Raw genomic sequence first — 26,515 nt, forward strand, 5'->3', positions numbered from 1 at the left:
AGATGGTCCAGAGTGGACAGTTTCTTTAGAAGCCACGCTGAATGTTGGAAAGAAGGTGGTTTGATTCTAAATATTAAATGAAAATTAACCATTCTCTCCAGGATTTTGTGCATCAAGTCAGAGCAACAGGACGATAATTAGTAGGGATTTTAGGATCCTTTCCTGTCTTTGCAAAGGCAACAACAATTCTCATGTGCCAGGCATTTGGAAACTGCTCTTCAGTATAGATTTTGTTATATAAAAGGAGCAGGTGATCCATATATGTTGGTGAAAGATGCTTAATCATTTCATAATGGATGCCATCTGGTCCAACAGCCAGGGCCGGTTTTGGGCTGTTAACTGCCTGTGTGCTACAGATATTTGGCCGGCCCTATCAATGAGGATTGCGAGTAGGTTCATAACCTAACCCAACCCATGGGAGCCTACTAGTATGTTTTTATGACAGTTCCATGTAGTTGACAGGGATAAAAAAAATCCATAAAAATATTTGATATATTTATTTTAATTTTATTCAAGTCAAAAATGTACAAGATATCAAATAGAAGTAACAAAATGAACCCATAAAGTTAGAATCGCACTCTTCTTGCTTTCTTATTTGCCATTTCATCAATAACATCTGATAATTCTAAAATTTCACACAATTCCTTTTCTATAGCTAACAGTCCTAGATCATTAAACCTTTGAGTCATTTACGTTCTTAAATATGTTTTTATAAGTTTGAGTTTCGAAAAACTCCTTTCACCTGATGCTACACTAACTGGTAATGTCAGAAAAATTCTCAAAGCTATAAACAGATTAGGAAATGATGACATAAAGTTATTTTTTGTAATATATGTCAAGTTTTTTAATGGGTCTGCAATTCCACTGCTCAAAATTCTATATGTTATCAGCTCATTGAAGAGCTGAAGACCATCAATGTCCTTAATACTTGTGCTTCCTTTATTAATTTGAAGGGAAACATCTAAATCAAAACAAGATTTTTTAGTTTCCTCTTCAGTCATTTCTCCAAATTCACAAAGAAATTTAAACACATTATTGCATTCATTTAGATTTTCAAACCTTTCCTGAATGGAATTTAAGGCTGTATCAACAATTGTTAGATAAAATTGTATTCTAAACAATACTTTTGAATTTATGATTTGTTCATCAGGACTTTCATAATCAAAATGGCAAACTTTAGTTCAACTCCTTACAACTGGGAATTTTGCCACTACATTTACTTCTGCAGCTAAAACCTTTGCATCCCTAATATATTTATTAAATGCCTCATCAAATCTGGTTGCACTTAGAAATTTAACAAGCTCATTCAAAACATTAAGAGATTCATTTATGTTGGATTGGGGGCACTGCAACATTTTACTTACAACATCAATTTTTGATAGAATATCGTTCCATATAACGACTGAGCAAATGAACTTGAAAGACGCAACCTGATCTAACAAACATTGAGCTGTATGTTTTGTTTTCATGTCTCTAGAATCATCATCTATTATGTCATTTAAAAATTTCAAGATTTCACTTAATTGCAATCTGAGAGGCTGCACTGCTTTTATTCTACTTTCCCATCTTGTATCACCTACAGATTTCAGTGTTAATCTAGTGATATTACGATTTAGTATATCCCATCTGTAAGGGGATGTAGAAAAAAACGTGTACAATTCTTGAACAATGTTAAAAAAAATTAACTGTTTCAAATGTTACTTTGGCAGCATCATTTACAACTAAATTCAATGAATGAGATACACAAGGTACAAAAAAGGCTCTAGGATTTATATTCCTAATTTTGTTCTGCAAGCCACTATACCTAACAACATCAGAAGTGTCAATATTTACAATTCTTACTACAAATGCTATCTGTTCAGTGTGACTGGCATCTGGAGTGCAGTCGAGAATTACCAAAAAATATTTTGCTTTCTTTACAAATTCCTTGATTTTTGATTTTATGCCACTTGCTAAAACAGATATGATTTCATTTTAGCATGGCCTAAGTAATGAGGTATATGACTTTTAGCAGGTTAAGATTGTGTTATGTTATTGACATGCTGTGAGATATTGGAGTCAAATTTCACCAACATTTCTATAGTCTTTAAAAAATTTCCATTGTTTCATAAAATTTATCATTTTTACCTCTGAAAGATAAACACTACCCTGCTAAAAACTGGACAATTGCAATGATTCTTTCAATAATGACTCGCCATTGTCTTTTTTTTTTTCAAAGTACCGTTGTTGTTCTTTTTTCAAAGATTTTTTAAAATTTTTTTTATCAATCTTTTTTCAAAGATTCCACAAAGTACTGTTGTTGTTCTTTGTCAATTGTACAATTGTTGTCAAGGCATGTTTTTAATTCATACCACTTTTTACAATTCTGCATATGTTCTACGCTCGTTTCATGCAGTGATAAATGAGTGGCTAAATGTCGCCAATCTGAAAATCCCCGACTATCTGTTACTTTGTTTTGCTTTAGGAGAGGTCATTGTCATTTAACATATGCTCTATGACTCGTCTCCTTCCATTGATGCTAGCACTATCCCACAGGATGTCATGTCCATTAAAATCCCCAAGAAGTAAGAAAGGGAGAAGAAAACTGCATTACTAGATCATCGAAGTCTTTCTGGGAGATGCCAGTCCCAGGTGACAAATAGAGCAGATGGTTAATAAAATTCCCACTGTAAGGCGAATTGCAACAGCCTCTATGCTGGTTGTAAGTAGCAAGGGCTGAACTGGTGTCTTGTTGCCCACAAGGATAGCGACTCCTCCACGAGCAGGACCATCCGCAATCCTATCCTTACGAAAACTTGTGATGTTATGCTTGGTGGGGGATTCATCATATCATGAAGAATACTACACAGCTTCGACATTGGACTTCACTGTAACATGGGGGAGGGTAAAAGTAAGAAGAAATGAAGATTAGATTACAAAAAATTTCAGTCTACTCAATGTGCCAGAAAATCATTATTATCTGCTGAAATGAAACAGCATATGTAAACAAAAGCATATGAACATTGAAGAAAATCAATGTTCATATGCTTTAAACATTGTTTTTCTTCATGTTTCACGAGTGCCAAAAGGCATATGTTATAATTAAAGTACAGAAACTATAAAAAAAGAAATTTGTTTTTTTTAAGAATATTATGCACTTAGTGTTATCTTATCAAAGAATAATTTATCACCTAAGTACATTTTTACAAGGGAAAAAAAAAATCAGAATTAAAAACGACTTTTAAAAATAGCAAAAGTTGCCATTTTTAGTTGGCAGATTCAGACCAACTACTACTTCCATTATTTACGTTAACAATTAGAATTTCTACAGTGTTTTCAGTATTATTTTCCAACTACTGCATTTTTTTTTTTTTTTAAACATAGTGAATGCATTTTGACTACTTTCCTTCATTTGTCCTATTTATTGTTTCTGCAAGGAGGTTCTTAATACCTGCCATGTTGCTACATAATTCTTGTGCAGAATAGCCTCCATTCATACACAGCTGTAAGCAAAACTAAGTTTTCTGCTAACTGCATTGAACTCATATTGTGGAAGCACTTCACAATGTTGCCTTTGTAGTAGTAGTAGTGGCATGTGATGCAAGAAAGCAAGTGTATGAGCTTATGCAGCATCAGACAAAAAAAAAAAAATCACACCATTCCCTCCAAATGCCTGTCCAGTTCCTCCTTAAATTTATTTAACCTATCAACTTCCACAACGACAGATGGAAGATTGTTCCAGCAATTAACCACCCGCTGGCTAAAGGCAAATTTCAGCACATCTATTCTACATCTGTCTTTTCTTAATTTGAATTTATGCCCCCTTAGGATCGTAATCTGAACAAGTGGAAGGATTCCATCAGAATTCAGCGTGCGCAACCCATTCAAGGCCTTATACACCTCAATCAGATCACCGTGCAGGTGCCTAAGTCTCCAGGCACTGCAATTTGCAGAACTTAAGCCTCACTTGGTAAGAGGATCCCTTCATTCCCCTCACCAATCTTGTTGCCCTTCTCTGTACATGCTCACGCAAATCTACATCCTTCCTAAAATGAATCCTCCAGACCTGTATGCAGTACTCAAGGCACAGCCTGACCATTGCCTTATACAGAGGGACAATCACCTCCTTCTCCCTGCTAGCGAAATTCCTATATATCATTGATAAAACCCCATGACCTGCCCTGGCAGCCTGTCTGCATTGCTGAGAAAACTTCATATCTGACTGCACAATTATTCCCAGGTCTTTTTCATTTACTACCACCTTAGGTGTAGTACTACACAGTTGGTACGTTTCTCTGGGGTTACTTCTTCCCATATGCAGTATTTTGCATTTGTCAAGGTTAAACTTCAGTTGCCACTTCTTAGCCCATCTGCCCAAATTATCTAGATCCTGTTGCAGTAGCACACTGCCATTACTGTTATTAACAACCCTGCCAACCTTTGTATCATCTGCAAACTTCAACACTAAGCCTGATATACCTTCATCAATATCATTGATAAATATACAAAACAACAGTGGACCCAAAACTGAACCCTGTGGGACTCCACTAATAACATTAGTCCACGAAGAGCAGCACACATTAATTAAAACCCTCTGTCTTCTCCCACTCAACCATCCTTTTATCCATTGTAGCAACTTACCCTTAATACCATTCTGCTCCAATTTGTACAACAGTCTTCCATGCACAACAGTGTCAAAAGCTTTCCTGAAATCCAAATATATGATATAAAAATTATTTTTTGCATCCAGTTCCTTTGTAACCACATTATAATATCCTATCAAATTTGTCAGACAAGACTTTCCCTTAATAAACCCATGCTGTGTTTGAATTATTGCTGCAGTCTTGTCTAGATGATCCTGCAATGCATCTTTAACCAGTGATTCCATTATTTTACCCGGAACAGAAGTTAAACTAAATGATCTATAATTACTCTTGTCACCCTTCGATCCCCCCTTTGTGATTTGGGGATACATTTGCACATCTCCAGTCCGTGGGGACCTCCTCTGAGTCCAAGGATGCTCTCATAATTATGGTTAAGGGTTTGCTTAGTTGTTTTGCCGCCTCCTTTAATATAACTGGATAGATCCCATCCACCCCCAGGTGCCTTTCTTATGTTTAACTTCGACAATTTCTCCTCCACTTTGCTCTCAGTTATTACAAAATCATTAAGCACCCTGCTACAATTTTATAACCTTCTGCCATTTTCAAACATTAATAACTCCTTGTGTGAATGTAGAGGCAAAATACTCATTCGGTTTGTTTGCTATCTGAGCAGGATCATCAACAGCCGAACCATCGATATCCTGTGGACCAATCAGATTCATCCCCTTCCTTTTAGAGTTAATATAAGTAAAGAAATCCTTGCTATTTTTCTTAGCATCTTTTGCCAAAGATTTCTCGTAATCTGCCTTCGCTTGCCTAACTTCCTTTGTGACCTAATTAGACTAGCTTATATCTGCCATAGGCTTCTGAGTCGCTTCATAATTTATATGCATCCCATGCATTTCTCTTCTCTGTCACGAATCTCATTAGTTCATTTCATAACTATTTAGGCCTAAACCTTGAACAATATTTCTTAATATGTATGAAACTTTTAGTAGCATCCACGATTAATTCCTTGAATGCTTCCCACTTAGAAGTTACTGTTGGTAACATTGTCAGTTTATTTTATTTATTTCGTACACGAAGGAACCAGTTTTTTCTTGCTTCCTTCGTGTATCGTGGCCGGGATATCCAACCACCTGGTTGGTTTGGCACCATTGTGATATCCAGCCAGAGGCGGGAATCGAACCCGCGACCTTTGGGTTGCCAGGCAGGCAATTTACCTACCCGGTTGGCACATCGTCAGTTGATCCCACTGTACAGAATTTAAAAACTGTCTGAGACCACTGTACTCACCTTTATGAAAGCAAAAACCCTTTCCTTTACCCCTGATAGTAATTATATCTTTAAGTAAATCCCACATCTGTACACTGTGATCACTGCCACCTAGTGGTTCCTTTATCTGCAAATTCTTAATACACGAATGATCACTGCTGATAATCAGATCAAGAGTATTACCCTCTCTGGTTGCCTCTCGAACATGCTGCTGCAGAAAACAATCATCCAATAAATCCACAAAAGTCTTACTAGTGTGGGAGTGACCAACCCACAAGTTCCAGTCAATATCTGGGAAGTTAAAATCTCCCATTATAAGGCATTCTGATTTACTACTTTATTTTTGCTTTCGCAGTGCTTATGTCACACCAAACTGACTCAACAGCGTACTGTTCATCTATATCAACTGGATGCACTTCTTTTGATTTTATGTTTTTCTTAACATAAAATCAAATTTTATGTTAAGATTTCCTCCTCCCTTCCTATCCTGTCTATCTTGGAGCAGTAAGGATAAGTTGCTACAATGGATAAAAGGGTTGTTAAGTAATCAATGGATGCTGCTCTTTGTGGACTAATGTTATTAGTGGAGTCCTCCAGGGTTCAGTGTTGGGGCCCACTGTTGTTTTGTATATTTATTAATGATATTGATAAAGGTATATCAGGATTAATGTCAAAGGTTGCAGATGATACAAAGGCTGGCAGGGGTGTGTTAATGGTAGTAATGACAGCGTGCTACTGCAACAGGATCTTGAAAATTTGGGCAGATGACCAGAGAAGTGGCAACTGAAGTTTACCATTGACAAATGCAAAGTACATATGGGTAGAAGTAATTACTACTACCTCAGAGAAACATACCAACTGTGTGGTACTACACTTAGGATGGTAGAAAATGAAAAAGACCTGGGAGTAATTGTGCAGTCAGATATGAAATTTTCTGAGCAGTGCAGACAGGCTGCCAGAGCAAGTCATGGGGTTTTGTCAATGACATACAGGAATTATGCTAGCAGGGAAAAGGAGGTGATTATCCCTTTGTATAAGGAAATGGTCAGGATGCCTTGAGTAATGCATATAAGTCTTTAGGCCTCAATTTTAGGAAGGATGCAGATTTGCTTGAGCATGTACAGAGAAGGGCAACAAGATTGGTGAGGGGAACGAAAGAGTGGTCTTACCAAAAAATGCTTAAGTTCTGCAAATTGCAGCATACAGAGACTAATCACCTGCGAGGTGATCTGACTGAGGTGTATAAGCCCCTGAATGGGTTGAGAAGGATCACTTCTGATGGGATTCTTCCTCTAGCTCAGATTATGAACCTGAGGAGGCATAAATTCAAACTGAGGAAAGACAGTTATAGAATAGATGTGCAGAAACTTGCCTTTTGCCAGTGGGCAGTTGATTGCTGGAACAAACTTCCATCTGTCATTGTGGAAGTTGATAGCTTAAATAAATTTAAGGAGGAACTGGACAAATGTTTAGAGGAAATGGATGTGAGAAGTGGTGGTTTTTTTGGTTGATAAGCTTGCTTTCTTGCATAAAATACCTCTTCTACTACTACTACTACCACCATCACCACTAATATATTGCTAAAGGATGGGTGACTCACCCACAACTAATTTTCCCTGAAAAATTAAGAGCTCCAAATGATACAACTGTATCTGCTTGCCCACTTCAATTTTCTGCAGAAATAATTTGTCTATGGCACATTCCAATTTCATTTTTGTTTACCCATTGGAAATGTCATGCTACACTGATTTCAATCTGTATTCCAGTAGTCTGGGGTCCGGCATACAAATATTAAAACTTCAAAAAAATTCTATCCTTACAATAATCACATTGGTCTGGAGTTCTATGATCTATGGGGCTCTGGAGCAACTGTGCCAATGTGCTCCCATTATGCTCTTCTCAAATTTATGCATTTCATTTAAAAGCATAACTGTATTTCCACTTTTTTCATGCCTACATCTCCTGTACAATGTAAACACCATATACATTGTACATATTAAGTTATGAAAATATACAACCCCCCCCTTTTTTTTTTTTTTCAGAATGGCAACATATTTCTGATGTTTCTATAATCATTAAATATATTTTACAATGTAGTCAATATCATTTTAAATACACAATATTTTAATTTATTTTTTCAATTATATTCAAGAAAGTTGTTTTAGCTTAGATCTGTGAGACCATGGGCCTCTGGTCAGATTAACTCTATTATAAGGAATGAAAAAAAGATTCACGAAGAAAGATATATGTGTAAACAATATATTTTCAAGAGCCACATACACAGTAGACATACAGTAAAAATAATTAATTGTAAAGCTTCATATAAAGTATTTTAAAGGTGAAAATATTTATTTGAAGTTTTTGAAAATTCTTCAGTTTGATATATGAAAATAGGCTCATGATGAGAAACAGTTTATACAGTAACATTTTCAGTAACATTATTAGTACTTTTTCATGAAACATTATAAATACTGAATATAATTTTTTAAAGCATGACTAAAGTGCTTTACAATTTACAAAAATATACAGAGCATTCTAAATTCATATTAGCAAATAATTAAACATGTAGATGTTTATACTTCAATTGAAAAGTAACTTGTAAATGGAAAAATTTATATTTAATAAAATCTAAACATTCATACTTCATAAAAGCTTTTGTATGTTCTCTAGCTCAGAAATAATGTCCACTGTGAGGACTACAGCATCATATTAAGCACAGCATGGTAGGAAAAAAAGTAAGGAAGGAAATGGAAGGCAAAATAAAGCCACAATGAGTCGGTGACCATTAGCACAGGGCTTGTGATAGAGAACTATAGAGAATGTACCTGTCCGAGTGGCTGGTTTGAGAGTAGATTTCCCTCCAGATGAGGGCCTCTCAGCTACACCCTGAGTAGTGCGAGCAGCAGAAGAACGGTGCGAAGGGACAGGAACAGATGTCCGCTTGACAGAAGAGGCTTAATGGCAGAGAAATAATAAGTCAAATTTGTCACACTACTGTGTGGCTCTTTTTAGTAATTATGAAAAGAAATATATTAGTATATGGTATAGGGAATAAGAATTAAATTATGAGGGGGAAAGTAGGTAACAGTGAAAGACTTTTGAACCCAGAGAAGCATCACATAGTGATAATGCTCTCAGTTCTGAATCTCTAAGATATAATAAAAAAAAAAAAAAAAAAACACACACACACACACTAAAAACTTAAGAGTATAAATAACTTTCTATATTAAAACAATATTAGCAGCTTTGAGTTATAATATTAACTAAGATACAACACACACACACAAGATACTTAAGTCACTCTCCCAGCTTTCTTTTTTGGATTTAAAATTACTACAGTTGAATCTTCCAGATCAGGTAAATCCATTACATTATCTGACACCATCCATTTTCCAGGTATTATTAGAAAAATGGGTGAATCCGACAAGCCAATGAGGACTATTATTTCTCAGGTTGCCCATTCATCAAAGCAGCATGTTGGAGCTGATCATGAGAGCCATAAGTGTCTTTATTGTGCTGCAGCCTACTACTGTTTGTGGTGGCGGTGCAATGGAAGTTTCATGGGCTGCCAGAGACATACAGTGCCTTTCCATATATTATAATATATCTAATTATATAAGTCATGGATTACATTTATAAATGAAACGGTTTAATTCTCTTTAGGTAAAGAAATAATTTGGTCAGTTTGCATCCTAACATAGTGAATGGTTGCTGTAAGTTAGAGCAAGATTTCAGAATTGAAGTCCTCTTGAGCTGGAAGTGTCTATATTCTAGTACAATGTCTAACTACGAGCGCTGAATAGTAATACAAGCTTCCATTGAATGGCAATACTAGGTTGCTTTCAGTAATGAGCTAGGTGAGTTATGACCTCTGCACATTCTTGCAAGTACTACTTTTCATCTGTTTTGTCTGTAGCTAGAGCACCACAACTGGCTTGTTTAATCTGGAGGTTTTTTTTTTTTTTGAGTATTTCAAAACAGTATCCACTGTTGTTTACATGCTTTTTATATGATGACTTTGTAATTAATATATGGAACACAGAATTGAGCTGGATTGGTGTTGAGAGGATACTTTTCAGCCTGATCTGCTCTCTCCTTTCCTGAAATACTGCAATGACCCATTATTAGCAACTCATTGATAATTAGTGATGAATTACTCAGTTTCTGAATCTTGCAGTCTGTATGTGAAGCATCAGGCTGCATTAATGCATTCACTGAATACTAAACAACTTTAGATGGTCATTATTATTATTTTTTATTATTATTATTAGCCATATGGTGCAAGGAAGCCTGAGGCTTATGGTGCACCAGCAAAAAAAAAAAAAAAAAAAATTCTCAATTACCCTGAGAGAGAGTCAGAAGTAGAAGGGAATCACCAAGAAAGAGAAGAATGATGATATCCAGGTCAGGACCCTGGGTGTGCCAAGCTCATACTCACTGCTGTTGTTGTTGTGATAGAGTTTTACGACACGTAGGCTGACAGGGCCATATTGTGTCTTTCAGATGGTTAGTACAAAATACTAACTTTATTGTAATAGGTGTTATATTTTATGATATATACCTATACAGTTTATGTTTCATTAGGATCTATGATATATACCTATACAGTTCTGTTTCATTAGGATCATCTCTGAGAATCTGTATTAATGATAACTGTGCATTAGCAAATGATTTAAAGGTGTTTGAACAGATATTTAGAAACTGGGGACAGTCCACTAATGAATGATGAACAGTCAGTTGTATTTGACATGATATGATGAGAATTGGGGAGCACTGTCATTCATTAATAGATACAGGTGAGTGAGGTGAGTGAGGCGAGTATACCCAATCCTTAGCTTTCCTAAAATTATTTCATTTCGCCTGTTTTTCAGAAGCTGGAGAGCCACAGCTTTGGTTCTGGTTTTATTTGGTAGAGTTTGTTTCCTGGATAACCTTTCCAGATTAGTGATCAACTATTATAACATGCTTTATGGATAATGTGTTTGTAATCTGTGTATGGAAATTGAAAAGTCTGCAAAATAGTAGTTTCTGGCTGTTTGGCTGCAAGATCTGTTCTTTCGTTGCTGGCTGATGGTCATGCTTGCAAACAAAATTGACATAGCAACTTTTGCCCATTTATATTTAGCCTTGAGATGCTTCCAAAAATTAAAGCGAGTAGCCTGGAGGATGGGGTAATTGAAAACACAAACAAAAGTCATTCATTATCTGTTGTATAAAATATAACTGTTAAAGAAATCATGGCTAAGGTAGGAAAGCCAACATGAGAACCTTAGCAGACAAACTGGTTTGCCACTACCACAGTTTCTCTCTGCATTCTTAGTAAACAGACGTGTGTGTGTGGGTGTGTTATCAGTAGTGGCAGTAGAAGTCGAGAACAACGTATAGATTGACACGTAGGTGTGACAGACATTGTAATGATTAGTTTTTTCTCATTATTAAAAGCAGATTATTGGAGTTCATGAGTGTTTTTGCTATTAAAAAAAACATATTACTGATTTGTTTGTACGTTTTTAAGGTTAGGTTTAGGTTAGGAAAAAAGGAAAAGGTTTAGTGGTTTTGGCTAAATTCAGAATAGGGAGGGCGCACTCCAGACTATTGTCATTTATTAATTGTGTGGGTTGGTCTTAGTGTGGATTTTTTAATAAACTTTCATTTTTGGCTAGTGAAAAAAAAGGGTTATGTTAATTTACGTCACTAATTCAGGACGGATTCAAGTAGGCTAGTGAAAAAAGGTTAGGTTATATTACACTGGGGTGCAAAATCTGTTCAGAAGTTTTACCAAAATATTCTTTATATATATGCGTATCATAACGTCAGTCAATCACTTAACGCTATGATGTTATCGTCTATTGTGTTCACGCACCAGTCAGTACATCTGTCACGCATACGTGTCAATCAATATATCGTTCTCACTTCTACTGCCTCTACCAATAACACGCACTGTCTGTTTACCAAAATTGCAGGAAGAAACTATGGTAGCAGCAAAACTATGGTTGCATAACTAGTTTGTCATGGTTCTCATGTTGGCTTTCTTTACTTTCACTGAAATTGTACAATAGGACCCTTCTAATTTGGAAGGAAATAATTAATTTGAAATAAAAATACTTTTCCGTGTATTGTACATTACTTTCTCTCAATATGGTATACATTTTTATGGCATTATGTATAATATTACAAAATGGAAATGTATTTTTAAAAAAAATTTTTTTTTTTTTTTTTTTTATCTTGACTATAATATAACCATCCGAAATACAATAACCAAAAATATGTATTATACGTAATTGTTAGATAAACACATACAATGCTAGACTGGACATTATAAAGTTTTATCTTTCTCTCTCTCTCTCTCTCTGCCAACAGTCTAGTAAAATAATGAGGTAAACAACGTTAATATGAATCTATGTTTCATGATTACTGCTAGCATTCGATTTTGCAGTATGGCTAGTATTGTTTGTTTTGTTGTTTTCATATGTTCTATCATATAACAACCAAAGCTCAACTATCTGCCAATAGGCAACCATGTCTTAAGATGATGATGTATCATTGGGGCATTACAAAACTTGTTAAATACCTCCAGAGCTCACATTAATTTTACACAAGATAGAAGGTAATTTCTTCATTCACCTCTCCTCCATCAGCATAAATGATTGGTTAGATGGTTTTTGAAGAGATGTTGGCACATCAAGGCTTTTGGTCAGAGTACATCAACTCATAGTCTTTTATCATGTTTTGTGCTTACAGAAGTGTGTGAGTGTTCACAGGCTGATTTACACACTGAACAAGCGAGAAAAACCTGGAATAAGTCATGGGTAAAAACTGTTGCAAGAGTTAATTTTTTTGACACTACAAAATATTTTTGTAGTGTCAAAAAATTTTTCTGGTGGACTTAAGTGTAATTGTTCAGTTAGCTAACAATCCAACCATGTGACAGTTGTCTCTTATTATCTCTCAATTGGTTTATAGTAATTATGACTGAAAAGTAATATTCACATCACAACATATTAGCATAACTTATGCATCCTGATAGCTGTCACTGTAATTTTTAACAGAAGACTGCAGGTTGCTTTGTGGCTTCTTCTCTGAGACTTCCTACATTAACTTAGAGAAACTGTTTAGAATTTTTAATGAGGTGAAACGAAAAAAAAAATTATTTCTAAGTAATAAACTGTGCTGTGTTAAGAGCATAAAGTTTTGCATAACAGTCAACTGCTGTTGCCCTGTGCCTTGCTACTTTGTTTTGCACAAATTTCTCTATTTGCACACTTCTCCTTTTGCAAATTTAGGTAACCTTAATATAATAACACTGTTGTGTACACTTAGGGTATGAAAATTGATTAAACTATGAAAGAAGGACAAACTAAAGTTTGTCCTTCTTTCATAAACAGCAAACTGTGTTCTCTTGTAAGCATATATGTTCTATATAACAATTAACTAATGCCCTGTGAGCAACAGCTGTTGATTGTAATGTGTTTGTTGTGAATTGCAAGCTTTTCCTTAAAACTGTGATAATTTTTACATGGTTAGATTAGGGAAATTGATTAAAGTATTAAACAGAGGATTAAAGTATTAAAAATTTATTTTGTTTCAAAATTACATGTTGCACTTTCTTGGAACACACATTCAAAACATTTTAACAACAGTTGACTATATGGTCCTTTTAAAGCTACAGAAAACGTTTTTGTGAAAATGTCTTCTGTAGCTTTGAGTGTGTGGGTGACACACTGCTGCAATATAAACTGAATATTATATGAAATTTATGATATAAATTAAATACCCAGCCTTATTCAGGTAACCTAACTTTATTAAATTAGGTTGGATTATCTAAAATGGGATAATGGTTAGTTGTCAAATGAGCATCACGGAAGCTTTTCATTTCAAATGTATGATTTTATCTTCATTTCAAATGTATGATGTCATCTAAACATTCACCATTATCATATCATTAGTAAACACAAATAGCAGCCAAACCATGGTTTATAGAGATCACATATACATGATATTGAAGTGTGACATAAACAATGATTACTATGATTACTATAAACTAATGAGAACTAATAAGGGATGAATGTCGCACAGTTGGATTGTTAGCTAACTCACTAATAATGCCACGTCCAGGAGAGAGTTTTCTGTATGATGTTCATCTCTTATTGGTTCTCATTAGTTTATATTTTTTTATATTTTGAATGAAAAACCATCCAAAAAAAAAAATTTATATTTATATATATATATATATATATATATATATATATAAATATATAATTCCTGTTCACAATTTATGTTAAATGAGTAAATGGTCTCTGTTAACAAAACTGTCATTAATTACATAGCAGGTTCACTGTCGATTGATAAGATGAATCAAAACTGTACAGAGTAAAGAAGCAAATATATGAATGTCAACACAAAAGGTTATCTTTAGAGGAAATACCTGACACAAAAAGAGTCAGGTATTTCTTCTTTACCCTTTTGAGGGCAAAGAGGATATACCTGGAAAGAAAAAAAAAAAAAAAAGTCTTTGTTCTGGTCTGAAAAAACAATTTACAGCTTCCTTGAGATCATCACTTGAAAATCAGTTCCCACACACGTTCTGAAGGAACACCTGCGTGGGAATTAGAGTAACATCTATAAGAGCAACAAATGCTTTATGGGATTTTTATACAGGAACATTATCACAAAGAAGCAAGACACCTTGTGTCAATATTCCTCATTTCTGTTCCTTTATGGCTCCTCTTACATTTTTGTGAACAGTAGCATAGGCATCTCCAGTGACTATTTTCTTAAATGACATGTAGTCTATCAAAAGAATTCCTTCCATATCTCAAATAAATGGTAGCAATGATCTTTCTAGTGGAGGGATAAGTTCTGAATTGTTGAGAAGTAGTTAGCCATTGTTACCCTTAAAAGAAACCCTTGTGGACCTGCAATGTTTCTGTAAGCATTCTTGGCACCACCCAGCTAGATTACTGATTTGATTTGATTTATTGGTGCATTAGCATCTAAGGCTATTATGTGCCAAGACATAGTCATATAGATTTAAAAATAAATATATAAATTAATTATGTTAACGCCTGAAAGAAGATTACCTTGTCATAAGTCATATAATGGTTAAAAGCGGTATACAGTCAGTCCTCGTATAACATGTGTTTACACTACATGAATTCGAAAATACACGATTTATAAATAGGAGAAAGATGTCACATATAACATGAACCGAATTCACTTATTTACAAGAAATGGCAGTCAAAATGGCAGAATCACAACAACAGTAAACAACACTTACTGCGTTGTTTACTCAGTTGTTACACGTGCATTGCTTTGTTTGTGGGTATCAAACATGCCTCCTCACTTTTTGTTCTTTTTATAATGTGCTTTATTCCCTAAAAATGAGTAAAATACTTGAAAACTGTGTGAAAAGGAAACATGCTGGTGAAGATACTGCAGGTTCAGAGAGAAAAAGAAAAGCAGCTAAGGTAAAGGAAGCCAAGATGAGAACCATGGAAAACTGTGGGGAACTTGCCGGACAAACTGGTTTGCTGCTACCGCAGTTTCTCCCTGCATTCTTGGTAAACAGACATGTTATTGGTAGTGGCAGTAGAAGTCGAGAACAATATATTGATTGACATGTTGGCTTGACAGATGAAGTTAGGAAACCTTATTTTCTAACTTAACCTTTAAGTTTAGGTTAGGAAATAACATAACCTAACTGCTCAAAAGAATTAGAAAGAATGCAGAGAAAATAAAAGCAACTTTTATAGCAGGAACAACTCAGATTGTAACAAAAGACATTAGATCAAGACACAAAGAACTAGTAGAGATGGAACGTCTTATCTGTTTGGATAGAGGATCAAACAAAAAAAGAAACCAGGAACAAGTTTACTGACAATAAAAGCATTTGCAATATTTTATTTCATAAAAATCGTAATAAAATACATAAGTATTTTATTATGATTATTTATTGCGTTTGGTAATGTTTTGGCTATAAATGTGCATTCAACATTGGGTGGTAGGCACTCAACCCTGTTTTTCCCACAAGGCCTGTTATTAATATTGCACGATGGTTTCTAGGAACACAACTACCATGTTATATGAAGACTGACTGTAATTATTAAAAAAAGAAGTATATTCTGAATTTTATATACGTTTATAATAATTAATAAGATGTAAAAATTTAAAAACAGCTGACACGTCATTGTCGGATAAAATCTGACTGAGTGTATAAGGCTCAGTCAGATGGTTAAAAGTGGTAAAACAAGTATTTCTAAAATCTAGACAGTCAATTAAAATGCCTAATAGATAAAACAGTGTCACAGGATCACACATAGGCAGGTTATTCGCCCTCAGCAGAAATGAATGGGTCAAATGACTGTGTCTTATGCAGAGCCGGGCAACAACAATTTCCTCTTTACGATCCTTGAGTGCACTAGACTGCCATGGTTCAACTACAGGCTTTATCTGATGTAATTTATTGCTAATCTCTCTGTTCCACGAATCCTGCCATTGGGAGTGTATTTTGTTGAGTATTATTTGCCTGTAGTCTGTATTAGGAACTGGCAGGCAATGATTATTAGTGGAAGTTGCTGATTTTGCTAATGCATCAGCCAGATCATTTCCACTAATCCCAATGTGGCTAGGAATCCAGCAGAAGTGGATATCAAATTTATGCTAATAGAGAGAATGTATCTTCTGCTGGACAAGACAGAAGATGGGATGAGAACTGCATTTCAAAGAAAATAAAGTCTGTAATACACTGGCGGAATCGGAATATATCATAATCCCTTGATATCGGCAACTACTAATGTGGTCCAAAGCTAATTCTATTGCATGTAACTCTGCAGTGTATATGCTAGATTCAAGGAGAATCTGCTCTGATATAGTGGTGTCTGGAAAGGCAGCAGATCCTGCATATGATTCCGATTTTGAGCCATAAGTGAAAACTGGCAAGAAGTCAGAATGATCTGCTCAGTGTGCTGAATAGAGCTGCAGATAGATAGATGGAGTACCAGACTTTACCCAATTCTTGAAGGAGAAGTTGCATGATGGAATATAAGCATGCCAAGGTGGAAGGGTATGCTATGGTGATTGGGCAGCCTCGTCTACCATGATGTTAAGCTCACTGAGTAGCTCTTGGACACGAATACCAAAAGGACAATTGGCAGTCTTACTGATGTTGCACAAATTTTCCCAATGCGGCTCAAAGACGGATGTCCATGTACGATGGTCTGGCAGGGATTTCAGTTTTAAAGCATACTTTAGAGGCAACTGCTTACGTCAAAGCAATAGTTCATTTTCTTCCATGTACAGTCTCTGGATACAAGATGTTCGATATGCACAAGTAGCAATAGCCTAATGATGGATAGGGTCCAGCCATCAAAGTACACTGCTTCTGGCTGATGTATATACCTGGAACCCATAATCAAGTTTAGATTGCACAAGTGCACAGTAATGCATAGTATAGTGCACCCCAAGATGTAGAGAAAAGAGCACGGAGAATGTTCAAGCTTCTCATGCACTTTGTACGGAGCTGACGGATGTGTGCTAGAAATGTCAACTTTTTATCAAAGATGGGTCCCAAGAATTTTGTATCTATTGCTACTGGGATGGCATTATGTCCAAGCCTCAATTCAGATTCAGGATGAACGATTATGCTTATGGCAAAAATGTATGCAAAAGGTCTTCTGCGGCGAGAACTTGAATCCATCACCAAGTGCCCAGGAATTAAGACGACAATGGCTTGTTGCAGTTGTCTTTCAATAACCTTCATGTTGCATACTAAGAAAACATGTTAAAGTCATCAACACAGAGTGTGCTGTTTACAGTTAGAGGAAGCTATTCTATGATTGAATTTACTTTGATGGCAAAAAACGAAACAATTAAAACGGATCCTGCAGTACTTCCTCCTCTTGGCAAAAGGGACAAGAGAGGGAAGATGCTACATGAACCTGGAAAGACCAATTGGCTAGAAAGTTCTTAATGAAAATGGGAAGATGCCCTTGAAGACCGAGGCTATACAAATCTTTTAAGATGCCAAATCTCCAAGTTGTGTCATATGCTTTCTCCATGTCAAGGAATACAGATGTTCCAAGGAACCATATGTTCTTGTTTTAGGAAAGCTGCACTGAATGTTGGAGAGAAGGTGGTGGTCAAGAGTGTACCAGTTTCTTCGGAAGCTGCACTGAATATTGGAGAGAAGGCGGTTTGATTCTAAATATCATAACACTAAATGAAAATTAACCATTCTCTCCAGGATTTTGTGCAGACAGCTAGTCAGAGCGATAGGATGATAATTATAGGGATTTTAGGATCCTTTCCTGGCTTGGCAAAAGCAAGAACAGTTGCCTTGCAACAGGCATTGCAAAAGTATTCACCAATAAAAATTCTGTTATACAGAATAAGGAGATGCATAGATTTTTGAGAGGTGCTTAATAATTTCATAATGGATTCTGTCTGGTTCAACAGCATTTGCCTTAGAAAGTGATAAAGCTCTTTTTCTCCTGCATAGTGAATGGTCCATTGTATGTACAGAAGACCTTTGATGTGAAATTGATTGCCCGTTTTTCACATTTCTGTTTCAAGAGCAGGAAATCTGGGGAAGAGGATGTTGTCACAGAGCTCTTAGAAAATCTTTTCCCAAGAGCATTGGCAATTGCAGTTGGCTCTGCTATATATACACCAAATACAGAGGATGCGGAAAGGTCAGGGAATGACCACCGCATATCCCCGGAACAATATGGCCTTAGTTGCTAATGCTCCTAACAACCAAATAACAACAACAATCATTATATACTAAGGTTCAACAAAGGGTGAGATGTGTGTTTTCATTTCATATTTCGTATTTTATTCCAGACCACCTTAGTACTAATGGATTGGGTAATTGATGATGTGAAGCAGATCCACAATTCCTTTTGACTCTGACGGCGAATATAGTGTGCTTTGGCTCATGCATGTTTAAAGGCTGTTATATTGGCAATGGTAGAATGTCACTGGAATATCCCCCAAGCTTTGCTTAGAGCCTTTTTTGCTGCTGTGCATTCTGCATTCTACTACAGTTTGGGAAAGGGTGGAAACCAAGAAGATGTCTTTAGTATGGTAGATGCAACTGCATGAACAATAGTTTTTGTGATGTATGTCACTGCATCATTGATGAGCTCTTGACTGACTGTAGTGATGTCAAATTCTGCCAGATGCTGGAAGGCATTCCAGTGTGGTTATCACAGGGAAGTGATAAACTTCCATACAGATTGTCCTCCACTTCCCAATGAAGTGAAGAGAGGAGAGAAGGTGAGCAGATAGAAAGATCAATGGCAGAAATGTGTAGGTAGGCATGTGGAAGAAGGTGTTAGTTCCCACATTTAGAGGTTATTGTCAGTTAGCATATGTACTATGGCACATCCTCTTCCATTAATGTCAGCACTACCCCACAGGGTGTTATGTCCATTGAAATCCCGAAGAATTAGGACAGGGGAAGGTAGCTGCACAATAAGATCATCAAGGTCTCTCTGGGAAACATCAGCCCCAGGTGACAAGTAAACTGAACAGACCGTTAAAAGAAACCCAACTGTAAGGCGAACTGCTACTGCTAAGTTGGTACAAAGCAGTACAGGTTGTAAAAGGATCTGGTTGCCCACTAGGATGGCAACTCCTCAATGGGCAGGTCCATCCACAATTCTATCCTTACATATGATACTAGCATTATAAAAGAAAGGGTTTTCAGTTGGCTTGACGTAGGTTTCTTGCAAGCAAAAGCACACTGGCTTGTGCAGGAGAGCCTTGATGTCATCAGTATTTTGCTGGAATCTACAGCAATTCCACTGTAGGAATTTAGCCATTATTTTGGCTTGGTGGATCCATCAGGCGACTTCCGAGGTGCTGAGGGCTTACTTTTTTCAGCCTTGGTTTTATCTTTTTCGGAGAAGTATAGACACTGTCCTGTGTCCATTTCTTCCTCCGAAAAAAGTTCCTAGACTGTTTTGTCTGGTGCCTCCTTCCTCTTGATATCCATTTTTATTTCAGTATCTGGAGGTGTTTCTGGCTTCTTATTTTCTCCACCAATAACTTTGATTAATGGTGGAGCATTAGAAGGTACAGATATAGGAGTGGCAGCTGAATGATCCTTCTGTGCGTGTTTTATTGAACTTAGCAGGTAGCGAGCAATGGGAGTGAATGAATCCTTTGATGGTATGGTCATTTCGGTCTGAGTTCCGACGGAACATCGCCCTGCTACCTTCTGAGTGTAGGTTGGTTTATTTATATTCATAGGTTTCAACATTTTTCTTGCCTCCTGATAAATATGTTCAGCTCTGCCTTAAGTTTTTGTATTTCTTTTTCCTCCTTTTACCTCAGGCATGCTCATGAGTATGGAGGGTGTTTTTCTTGGCAGTTAATATAGACAAGTTTTGTGGCCGAACATGCTGTAGTTTCATGGTCATTTGCAGCACATGGAGTGCATGCAAGGGCTCTATGACATGCCATTTGTGAGTGTCCATATTTCTGGCACTTAAAGCAAGGTAAAGGATTTGGACACACTGGACAATCAACATAGCCAGCTTTGATTTCATTAGGAGATTAGCATTAGCATTAGCATTAGTAGAGGCATTTGATGCAGAAAGCAAGCTTATGCAGCATCAGCCAAAAAAAAAAAAACCCACTTCCACTTCACCCCTCTGTTCGTTCAAAATACCTGTCCAGCTGAGCCTTAAACTTATTTAGGCTATCAACCTCCACCACAAGGGATGGAAGTCTGTTCCACCAACCAACCACCCGCTGGCTAAAGGCAAATTTCCGCACGTCTATCCTACATCTGTCTTTCCTCAATTTGAATTTATGCCATCTCAGGTGATTTTTCTGAGCTAGAGGAAGAATCCCATCAGCATTGAGCATGCTTAAACCATTCAAGGCTTTATACACCTCTATCAGATCACCTCGCTGGTGCCTAGTCTCCAGACACTGTAATTTGCAAAACTTAAGCCTTTCTTCGTAAGAGCACCCCTTTGTTCCATTCACTAATCTTGTTGCCCTTTTCTGTACTCGTTCCAGCAGCTCTACATCCTTCTTGAAATGAGGCCTCCAGACCTGTATACAGTACTCTAGGTGTGGCCTGACCATCGCCTTATACAATGGAATAATCACCTCCTTATCCCTACTGGAAAAATTCCTGTATATCATTGACAATACTCCATGAGCTACTCTTGCAGCCCGTCTGCACTGCTCAGAGAACTTCATATCTGCCTGCACAACCACCCCCAAGTCCCTTTCATTCTCTACCACTGTCAGTGTAGTACCACAGAGTTGATACGTTGCTCTGGGGTTGCTGTTTCCCATGTGTAGTACTTTACATTTGTCAATGTTAAACTTCATTTGCCACCTCTCAGCCCATCTGCACAACCTTTCCAGATCCTGTTGCAGCAGCATAGTGTCAGTAGTGTCCTTGACAACCCTGCCAACCTTTGTATCATCTGCAAACTTGGACATTAAGCCCGATATACCATCATCAATATCATTTATAAATACAGAAAACAATAATGGACCCAACACTGAGCCCTGAGGGACTCCACTAATAACATCAGTCCACGATGAGCAGTGTCCATTGATTACCACTCTCTGTCTTCTCCCCCTCAACCACCCCTTTATCCATAGCAGCAATTTGCCTCCAATGTCACACTGCTCCAATTTGTGTAGCAGTCTTCCATGTGCAACAGTATCAAAAGCCTTTCTAAGATCCAAGTATATAATATCAAAGTTATTCCCTGCATCCAGTTCTTTTGTGACTGCATCATAGTATCCAATCAAGTTGGTCAGGCAAGACTTCCCCTTAACAAAACCATGCTGTGTCTGAGCTATAACTGAAGTCTTGTCTAAATGATCCTGCAGTGCTTCTTTAACCAGTGCCTCCATTAATTTTCCTGGAACAGAAGTTAAGCTCACAGGTCTATAATTACTTGTGTCAGCCTTTGATCCTCCTTTGTGAATTCGGGTCACATTTGCACATTTCCAGTCTATGGGTACCTCCCCCTGAGTCCAAGGAAGCTCTCATAATTATGGCTAAGGGTTTGCTTACTTCCTTTGCTGCCTCCTTTAATATAACTGGATAGATCCCATCCACCCCGGGTGCCTTTCTTGTGGTTATCTTCAACAGTTTCTCCTCCACTTTACTCCCAGTTATTTCAAGATTCTGTAGATTACTGCTAGAGTTGAATACACCTCTGGCATTCCCCTCGCTGAATAACTCCTCATGTGTGAATGTCGATGCAAAATATTCATTTAGTTTGTTAGCTACCTGAGCAGGATCATCAACACTTGACCCATCAATATCAAGTGGACCAATCTGATTCATCCCCTTCCTTCTAGAGTTTACATAAGTAAAGAACTCTTTGCTGTTTTTCTTTGCATCCCTTGCCAAGGATTTCTCGTAATCTGCCTTCGCCTGCCTAACCTCCTTTGTAACTTGGTTGCATATCAACTTGTATCTATCATAGGCTTCTGTGTCATGTGTTAATTTGTATGTATCCCATGCATTTTTCTTCTCTGCCATATGCCTCATTAGTTCATCTGACATCCATTTTGGCCTAAACCTTGAACAATATTTCTTAGTTGGTATGTAAAGCCTAGTAGCTTCCAAGATAAGTTCTTTGAATGCTTCCCATTTTGAATTTGCTGTTGGTAACATCATCAGTTGGTCCCACTGTATAGAATTTAAATACTGTCTCAGTCCATCGTAGTCGCCTTTACGGAAGCAATAACCCTTCCCTTTACCCCTAATGGTAGTTACCTCTTTCAGTAACTCCCACTTCAGCACACTGTGATCACTGCCACCTAGTGGTTCATTTATCTGCAGATTCTTAATGCATGAAGAATCACTGCTGATAATCAAATCAAGAGTATTACTCCCTCTAGTTGCCTCCCGAACATGCTGATGTAGAAAACAATCATCCAATAAATCCACAAAAACCCTGCTAGTGTGTGAGTAACCAGCCCCCAAATTCCAGTCAATATCTGGGAAATTAAAATCTCCCATTATAAGACACTCTGATTTACTGGCCCACTCTATTTCCCTGTACAGTTCCTTATTATACTCATCAGAGTCATTAGGCCTATAGCACACTCCTACTCTCAATTTTGATCTCCCAATGTTTATGTCACACCAAACTGACTCCACACTGCACTGTCCAACGATGTCGACTGGCTTCACTTCCTTGGTTTTTATGTGTTTAGATGTTGGTGAATTAAATGTCAGGATGATGTTTCTTGTTGGAATGATTTTCCCATCCATATGCATGGGTGTTCATTTCACAGCTATCACTCGTGGTTTTAATTCAGAACAGATTTCCTCTCCCGTCATATCCATAAGATCCCATTCTGTGATGACACCATGAGATGAGTTCAGTCTCTTGTGGAGAGTAAGAGTGATTGGCATTTCCCTCATAGATGTCACCTGGAGGAGCTGTTCTGAATGTTTGTCACTTCTGGTCTGTAACCTTATTATTTCTGCTGTTATTCTGTTTGACAGATTTAGGAGAGCCTGTGAACCCGTCTGGATAAAGAAGGGTGACATTTTTCCTAAGGGCTTCTCACTGCTAGAATGAATAATCAGACAGTGAGGTGTTGGACCTGATATAACCTCAGTTTTCTGTCTCTTAGCAGGTGACATTATCAGGGTCAATGGTCAAGTTTTCAGATAGGGATTGGGTTGCAGCCCCAGAATAAATATATTTATCAGGATTCATAAGGGTTTATTATTGGTTCAGTGCCTGGGTTCCCCACGCACCACAGAGCTCAAAGGAACAACAACTATCTGGCAACCAATAAAGGTGCTCGAGAGTGGAACACCAGGGGTACCCAGACACCATACCCGCACCGCTGCCAGCCTGAATCCTATACCTTGGACCATGAGGGTAGGGGCATGGCATTGACACAGCTGACCCTTGCAGGTGAACCCACTAGCGGATTGATCCTAGCTGGGCCATCCAGGCATCTTGTCTACCACCCATCTTGTCAATGTTTTTGGTATTTGGCTTAACGACACAAGGGCTACTGAGGCCAAATTGTGTCTGCTCATAGTTTATTTAGTCGAAATATACCAGTGTAGATGTTAAATTAAATACTCCTGTATAGGCCAATACATTTTAAACAGATTACAAGTTCTTCTATGTTTGCATCATTTCCCAGGATATGAGTTAAATCATGTGAGAGGTTCAGCCTAGAGACCAACTGAAAAGTGTTTGACTGTATGGTTGAATATAAGGATAATCAAACAGAAAATGTCTAACAGTAAGTGGCTGTCACAGGATGAACACGGGTGGATTTTCTCCCAGTAGCAGGAACAGATGGGTATCCAATTCTGAGTCTTGCCAGTACCACTTCCTTTCATCTGTTTTATCGAAAGTCTGAGAGCCACAGCTTTGGTTCCTGTTTTATCTGGTAAAGTTTGCTATCAGTATTCCTTTTCCAGATCTGTGACCAGTTGTCATAACTTGCTTTGTGAATAACAGGCTTATAATCAGTGTAAGAGACCCGAGGATGTTCTGGGACAGCTGGCTGAGGATGTTTAGCTGCGAGGTCTGCACTTTCATTTCCCAGAATGCCAGCAGAATGGCCAGGGATCCAGCAAAAACTGATTGATTGATGCTGCAGGCAAATAGCTGAGAATGAATGTGTTTCAAGGTAGGATGAGAAGATGAGAAATTCTTCCTTATGGCAGAAACAGTACTGAGGGAGTCGTATAAATTATGGCAGGTGAGATGGAAAGTTCAATAATTTTACTAAGTGCTAATTTGATGGCATATAATTCGGCTGTGAAGATGCTGCAGGCTAATGGTAGTGAGGCTGCAACCGTAAGAAAAGGAAAAACTACAGGAGCACCAACCGTACTGGCTGTTTTGGATCTGTCAGTATAGATTTTACAGGCCTGGGAGTTCAGAGTAGGGTGAGCTAAGTGCAACAAACTACTAGTTGGGGGGGGGGATACAAGGACTAATAGATTAACGGTAGCCACCGGCAGAGGTGGAAGTGATTCTTGCACTGCTTCTATTGAAATGAGCAGAAGCCTGAAAAACAAGATGCAAGATATTTCAGAGACTGCTGGGAGTCATTGCGGTACAAGTAAACACATGTGTTGTGTTAGGGTAGCAAAGAATAGAAACAGGTGCATGTATACCTGCGTGTACACCAATGCTAGGAGTTTGGTAAATAAATTTGATGAATTTGAGGTATTGCTCAAAACATCAAAGGCAGATATTGTTGAGATATCAGAGACGTGGTGTCACACAGATATAAGGAATGCGGAACTGGAATTTGGGAAATACAATGTGTATAGAAAGGATAGACAGGACAGGAGGGGAGGAGGGGTTATGCTATTAGTTAAGAAACACAAAGTCCAAGGAAGTGAAGCCAGTCGACATCGATGGACAGGGCAGTGTCGAGTCAGTTTGGTGTGACATTAGCATAGGGAAATCAAAATTGAGAGTAGGAGTGTGCTATAGGCCTAATGACTCTGATGAGATATTGTACAGGGAAATAGAGTGGGCCAGTAAATCAGAGAGTCTTATAATGGGGGATTTTAATTTCCCAGATATTGACTGGAATTTGTGGGTTGGTCACTCGCACACTAGCAAGGCTTTTGTGGATTTATTGGATGATTGTTTTCTACATCAGCATGTTCGTGAGGCAACAAGAGGGAGCAATACTCTTGATCTGATTATCAGTAGTGATTCTTCATGCATTAAGAATCTGCAGATAAATGAACCACTAGGTGGCAGTGATCACAGTGTGTTGAAGTGGGATTTACTCAAGGAGCTAACAACCATCAGAGGTAAAGGGAAGGGTTTTTGTTTTCGTAAAGGCGACTATGATGGTCTGAGACAGTATTTAAATTCTATACAGTGGGACCAACTGATGATGTTACCAACAGCAAACTCAAAATGGGAAGCATTCAAGGAACTAATCTTGGAGGCTACCAGGCTTTACATACCAACTAAGAAATATTGTTCAAGGTTTAGGCCTAAATGGTTGTCAGATGAACTAATGAGACATGTGGCAGAGAAGAAAAATGCATGGGATACATACAAATTAATGGGTGACATGGAAGCCTATGATAGATATAAGTTGGTCTGTAACCAAGTCACAAAGGAGATTAGGCAGGCAAAGGCAGACTACGAAAAATCCTTGGCAAAGGATGCAAAGAAAAACAGAAAAGAGTTCTTTACCTATTTAAACTCAAGAAGGAAAGGGATGAATCAGATTGGTCCACTGGATATTGATGGTTCAACAGTTGAGGATCTTGCTCAAGTGGCTAACAATCTAAACGAGTATTTTGCATCTACATTCACGCATAAGGAGTTATTCAGGAAGGAGAATGATGTAGGTAAAGTAAATATTGGCAGTGAGCTGGATGATTTTGTAATAACTGAGAGGAAAGTGGAGGAGAGATTGTTGAGGATAAACATAAAAAAGGCACCTGGGGTGGATGGGATCTATCCAGTTATATTAAAGGAGGCAGCAAAGGAAGTAAGCAAACCCCTAGCCATAATTATGAGAGCTTCTTTGGACTCAGGGGAGGTACCCATAGACTGGAGATGTGCAAATGTAACCCCAATTCACAAAGGAGGATCAAAGGCTGACACAAGTAATTATAGACCTGTTAGTTTAACTTCTGTTCCAGGTAAATT

At 37.5% G+C, this 26,515-nt stretch overlaps 1 protein-coding gene across 8 annotated transcripts in view; it reads right to left on the reverse strand.

The window, feature by feature from the left end:
- Positions 1–26,515, reverse strand: part of LOC150086883 (uncharacterized) — a 791,472-nt gene that overhangs the window by 76,714 nt on the left and 688,243 nt on the right. For 7 of the 8 annotated variants that reach the window (XM_090371653.1, XM_090371652.1, XM_090371651.1 and 4 more), the window contains one exon: positions 8,684–8,812. The exons of the other annotated variant lie outside the window; for it this stretch is intronic. In XM_090371653.1, the coding sequence (XP_090227779.1) occupies positions 8,684–8,812 (129 nt within the window). The remainder of the gene's footprint in view (positions 1–8,683; positions 8,813–26,515) is intronic. 8 annotated transcript variants of the gene reach the window in all.

This window comes from Mastigoproctus giganteus, chromosome 4 (assembly GCF_048544385.1).
Source record: "Mastigoproctus giganteus isolate SK-2022 chromosome 4, ASM4854438v1, whole genome shotgun sequence".
Lineage (NCBI taxonomy): Eukaryota > Metazoa > Arthropoda > Arachnida > Uropygi > Thelyphonidae > Mastigoproctus > Mastigoproctus giganteus.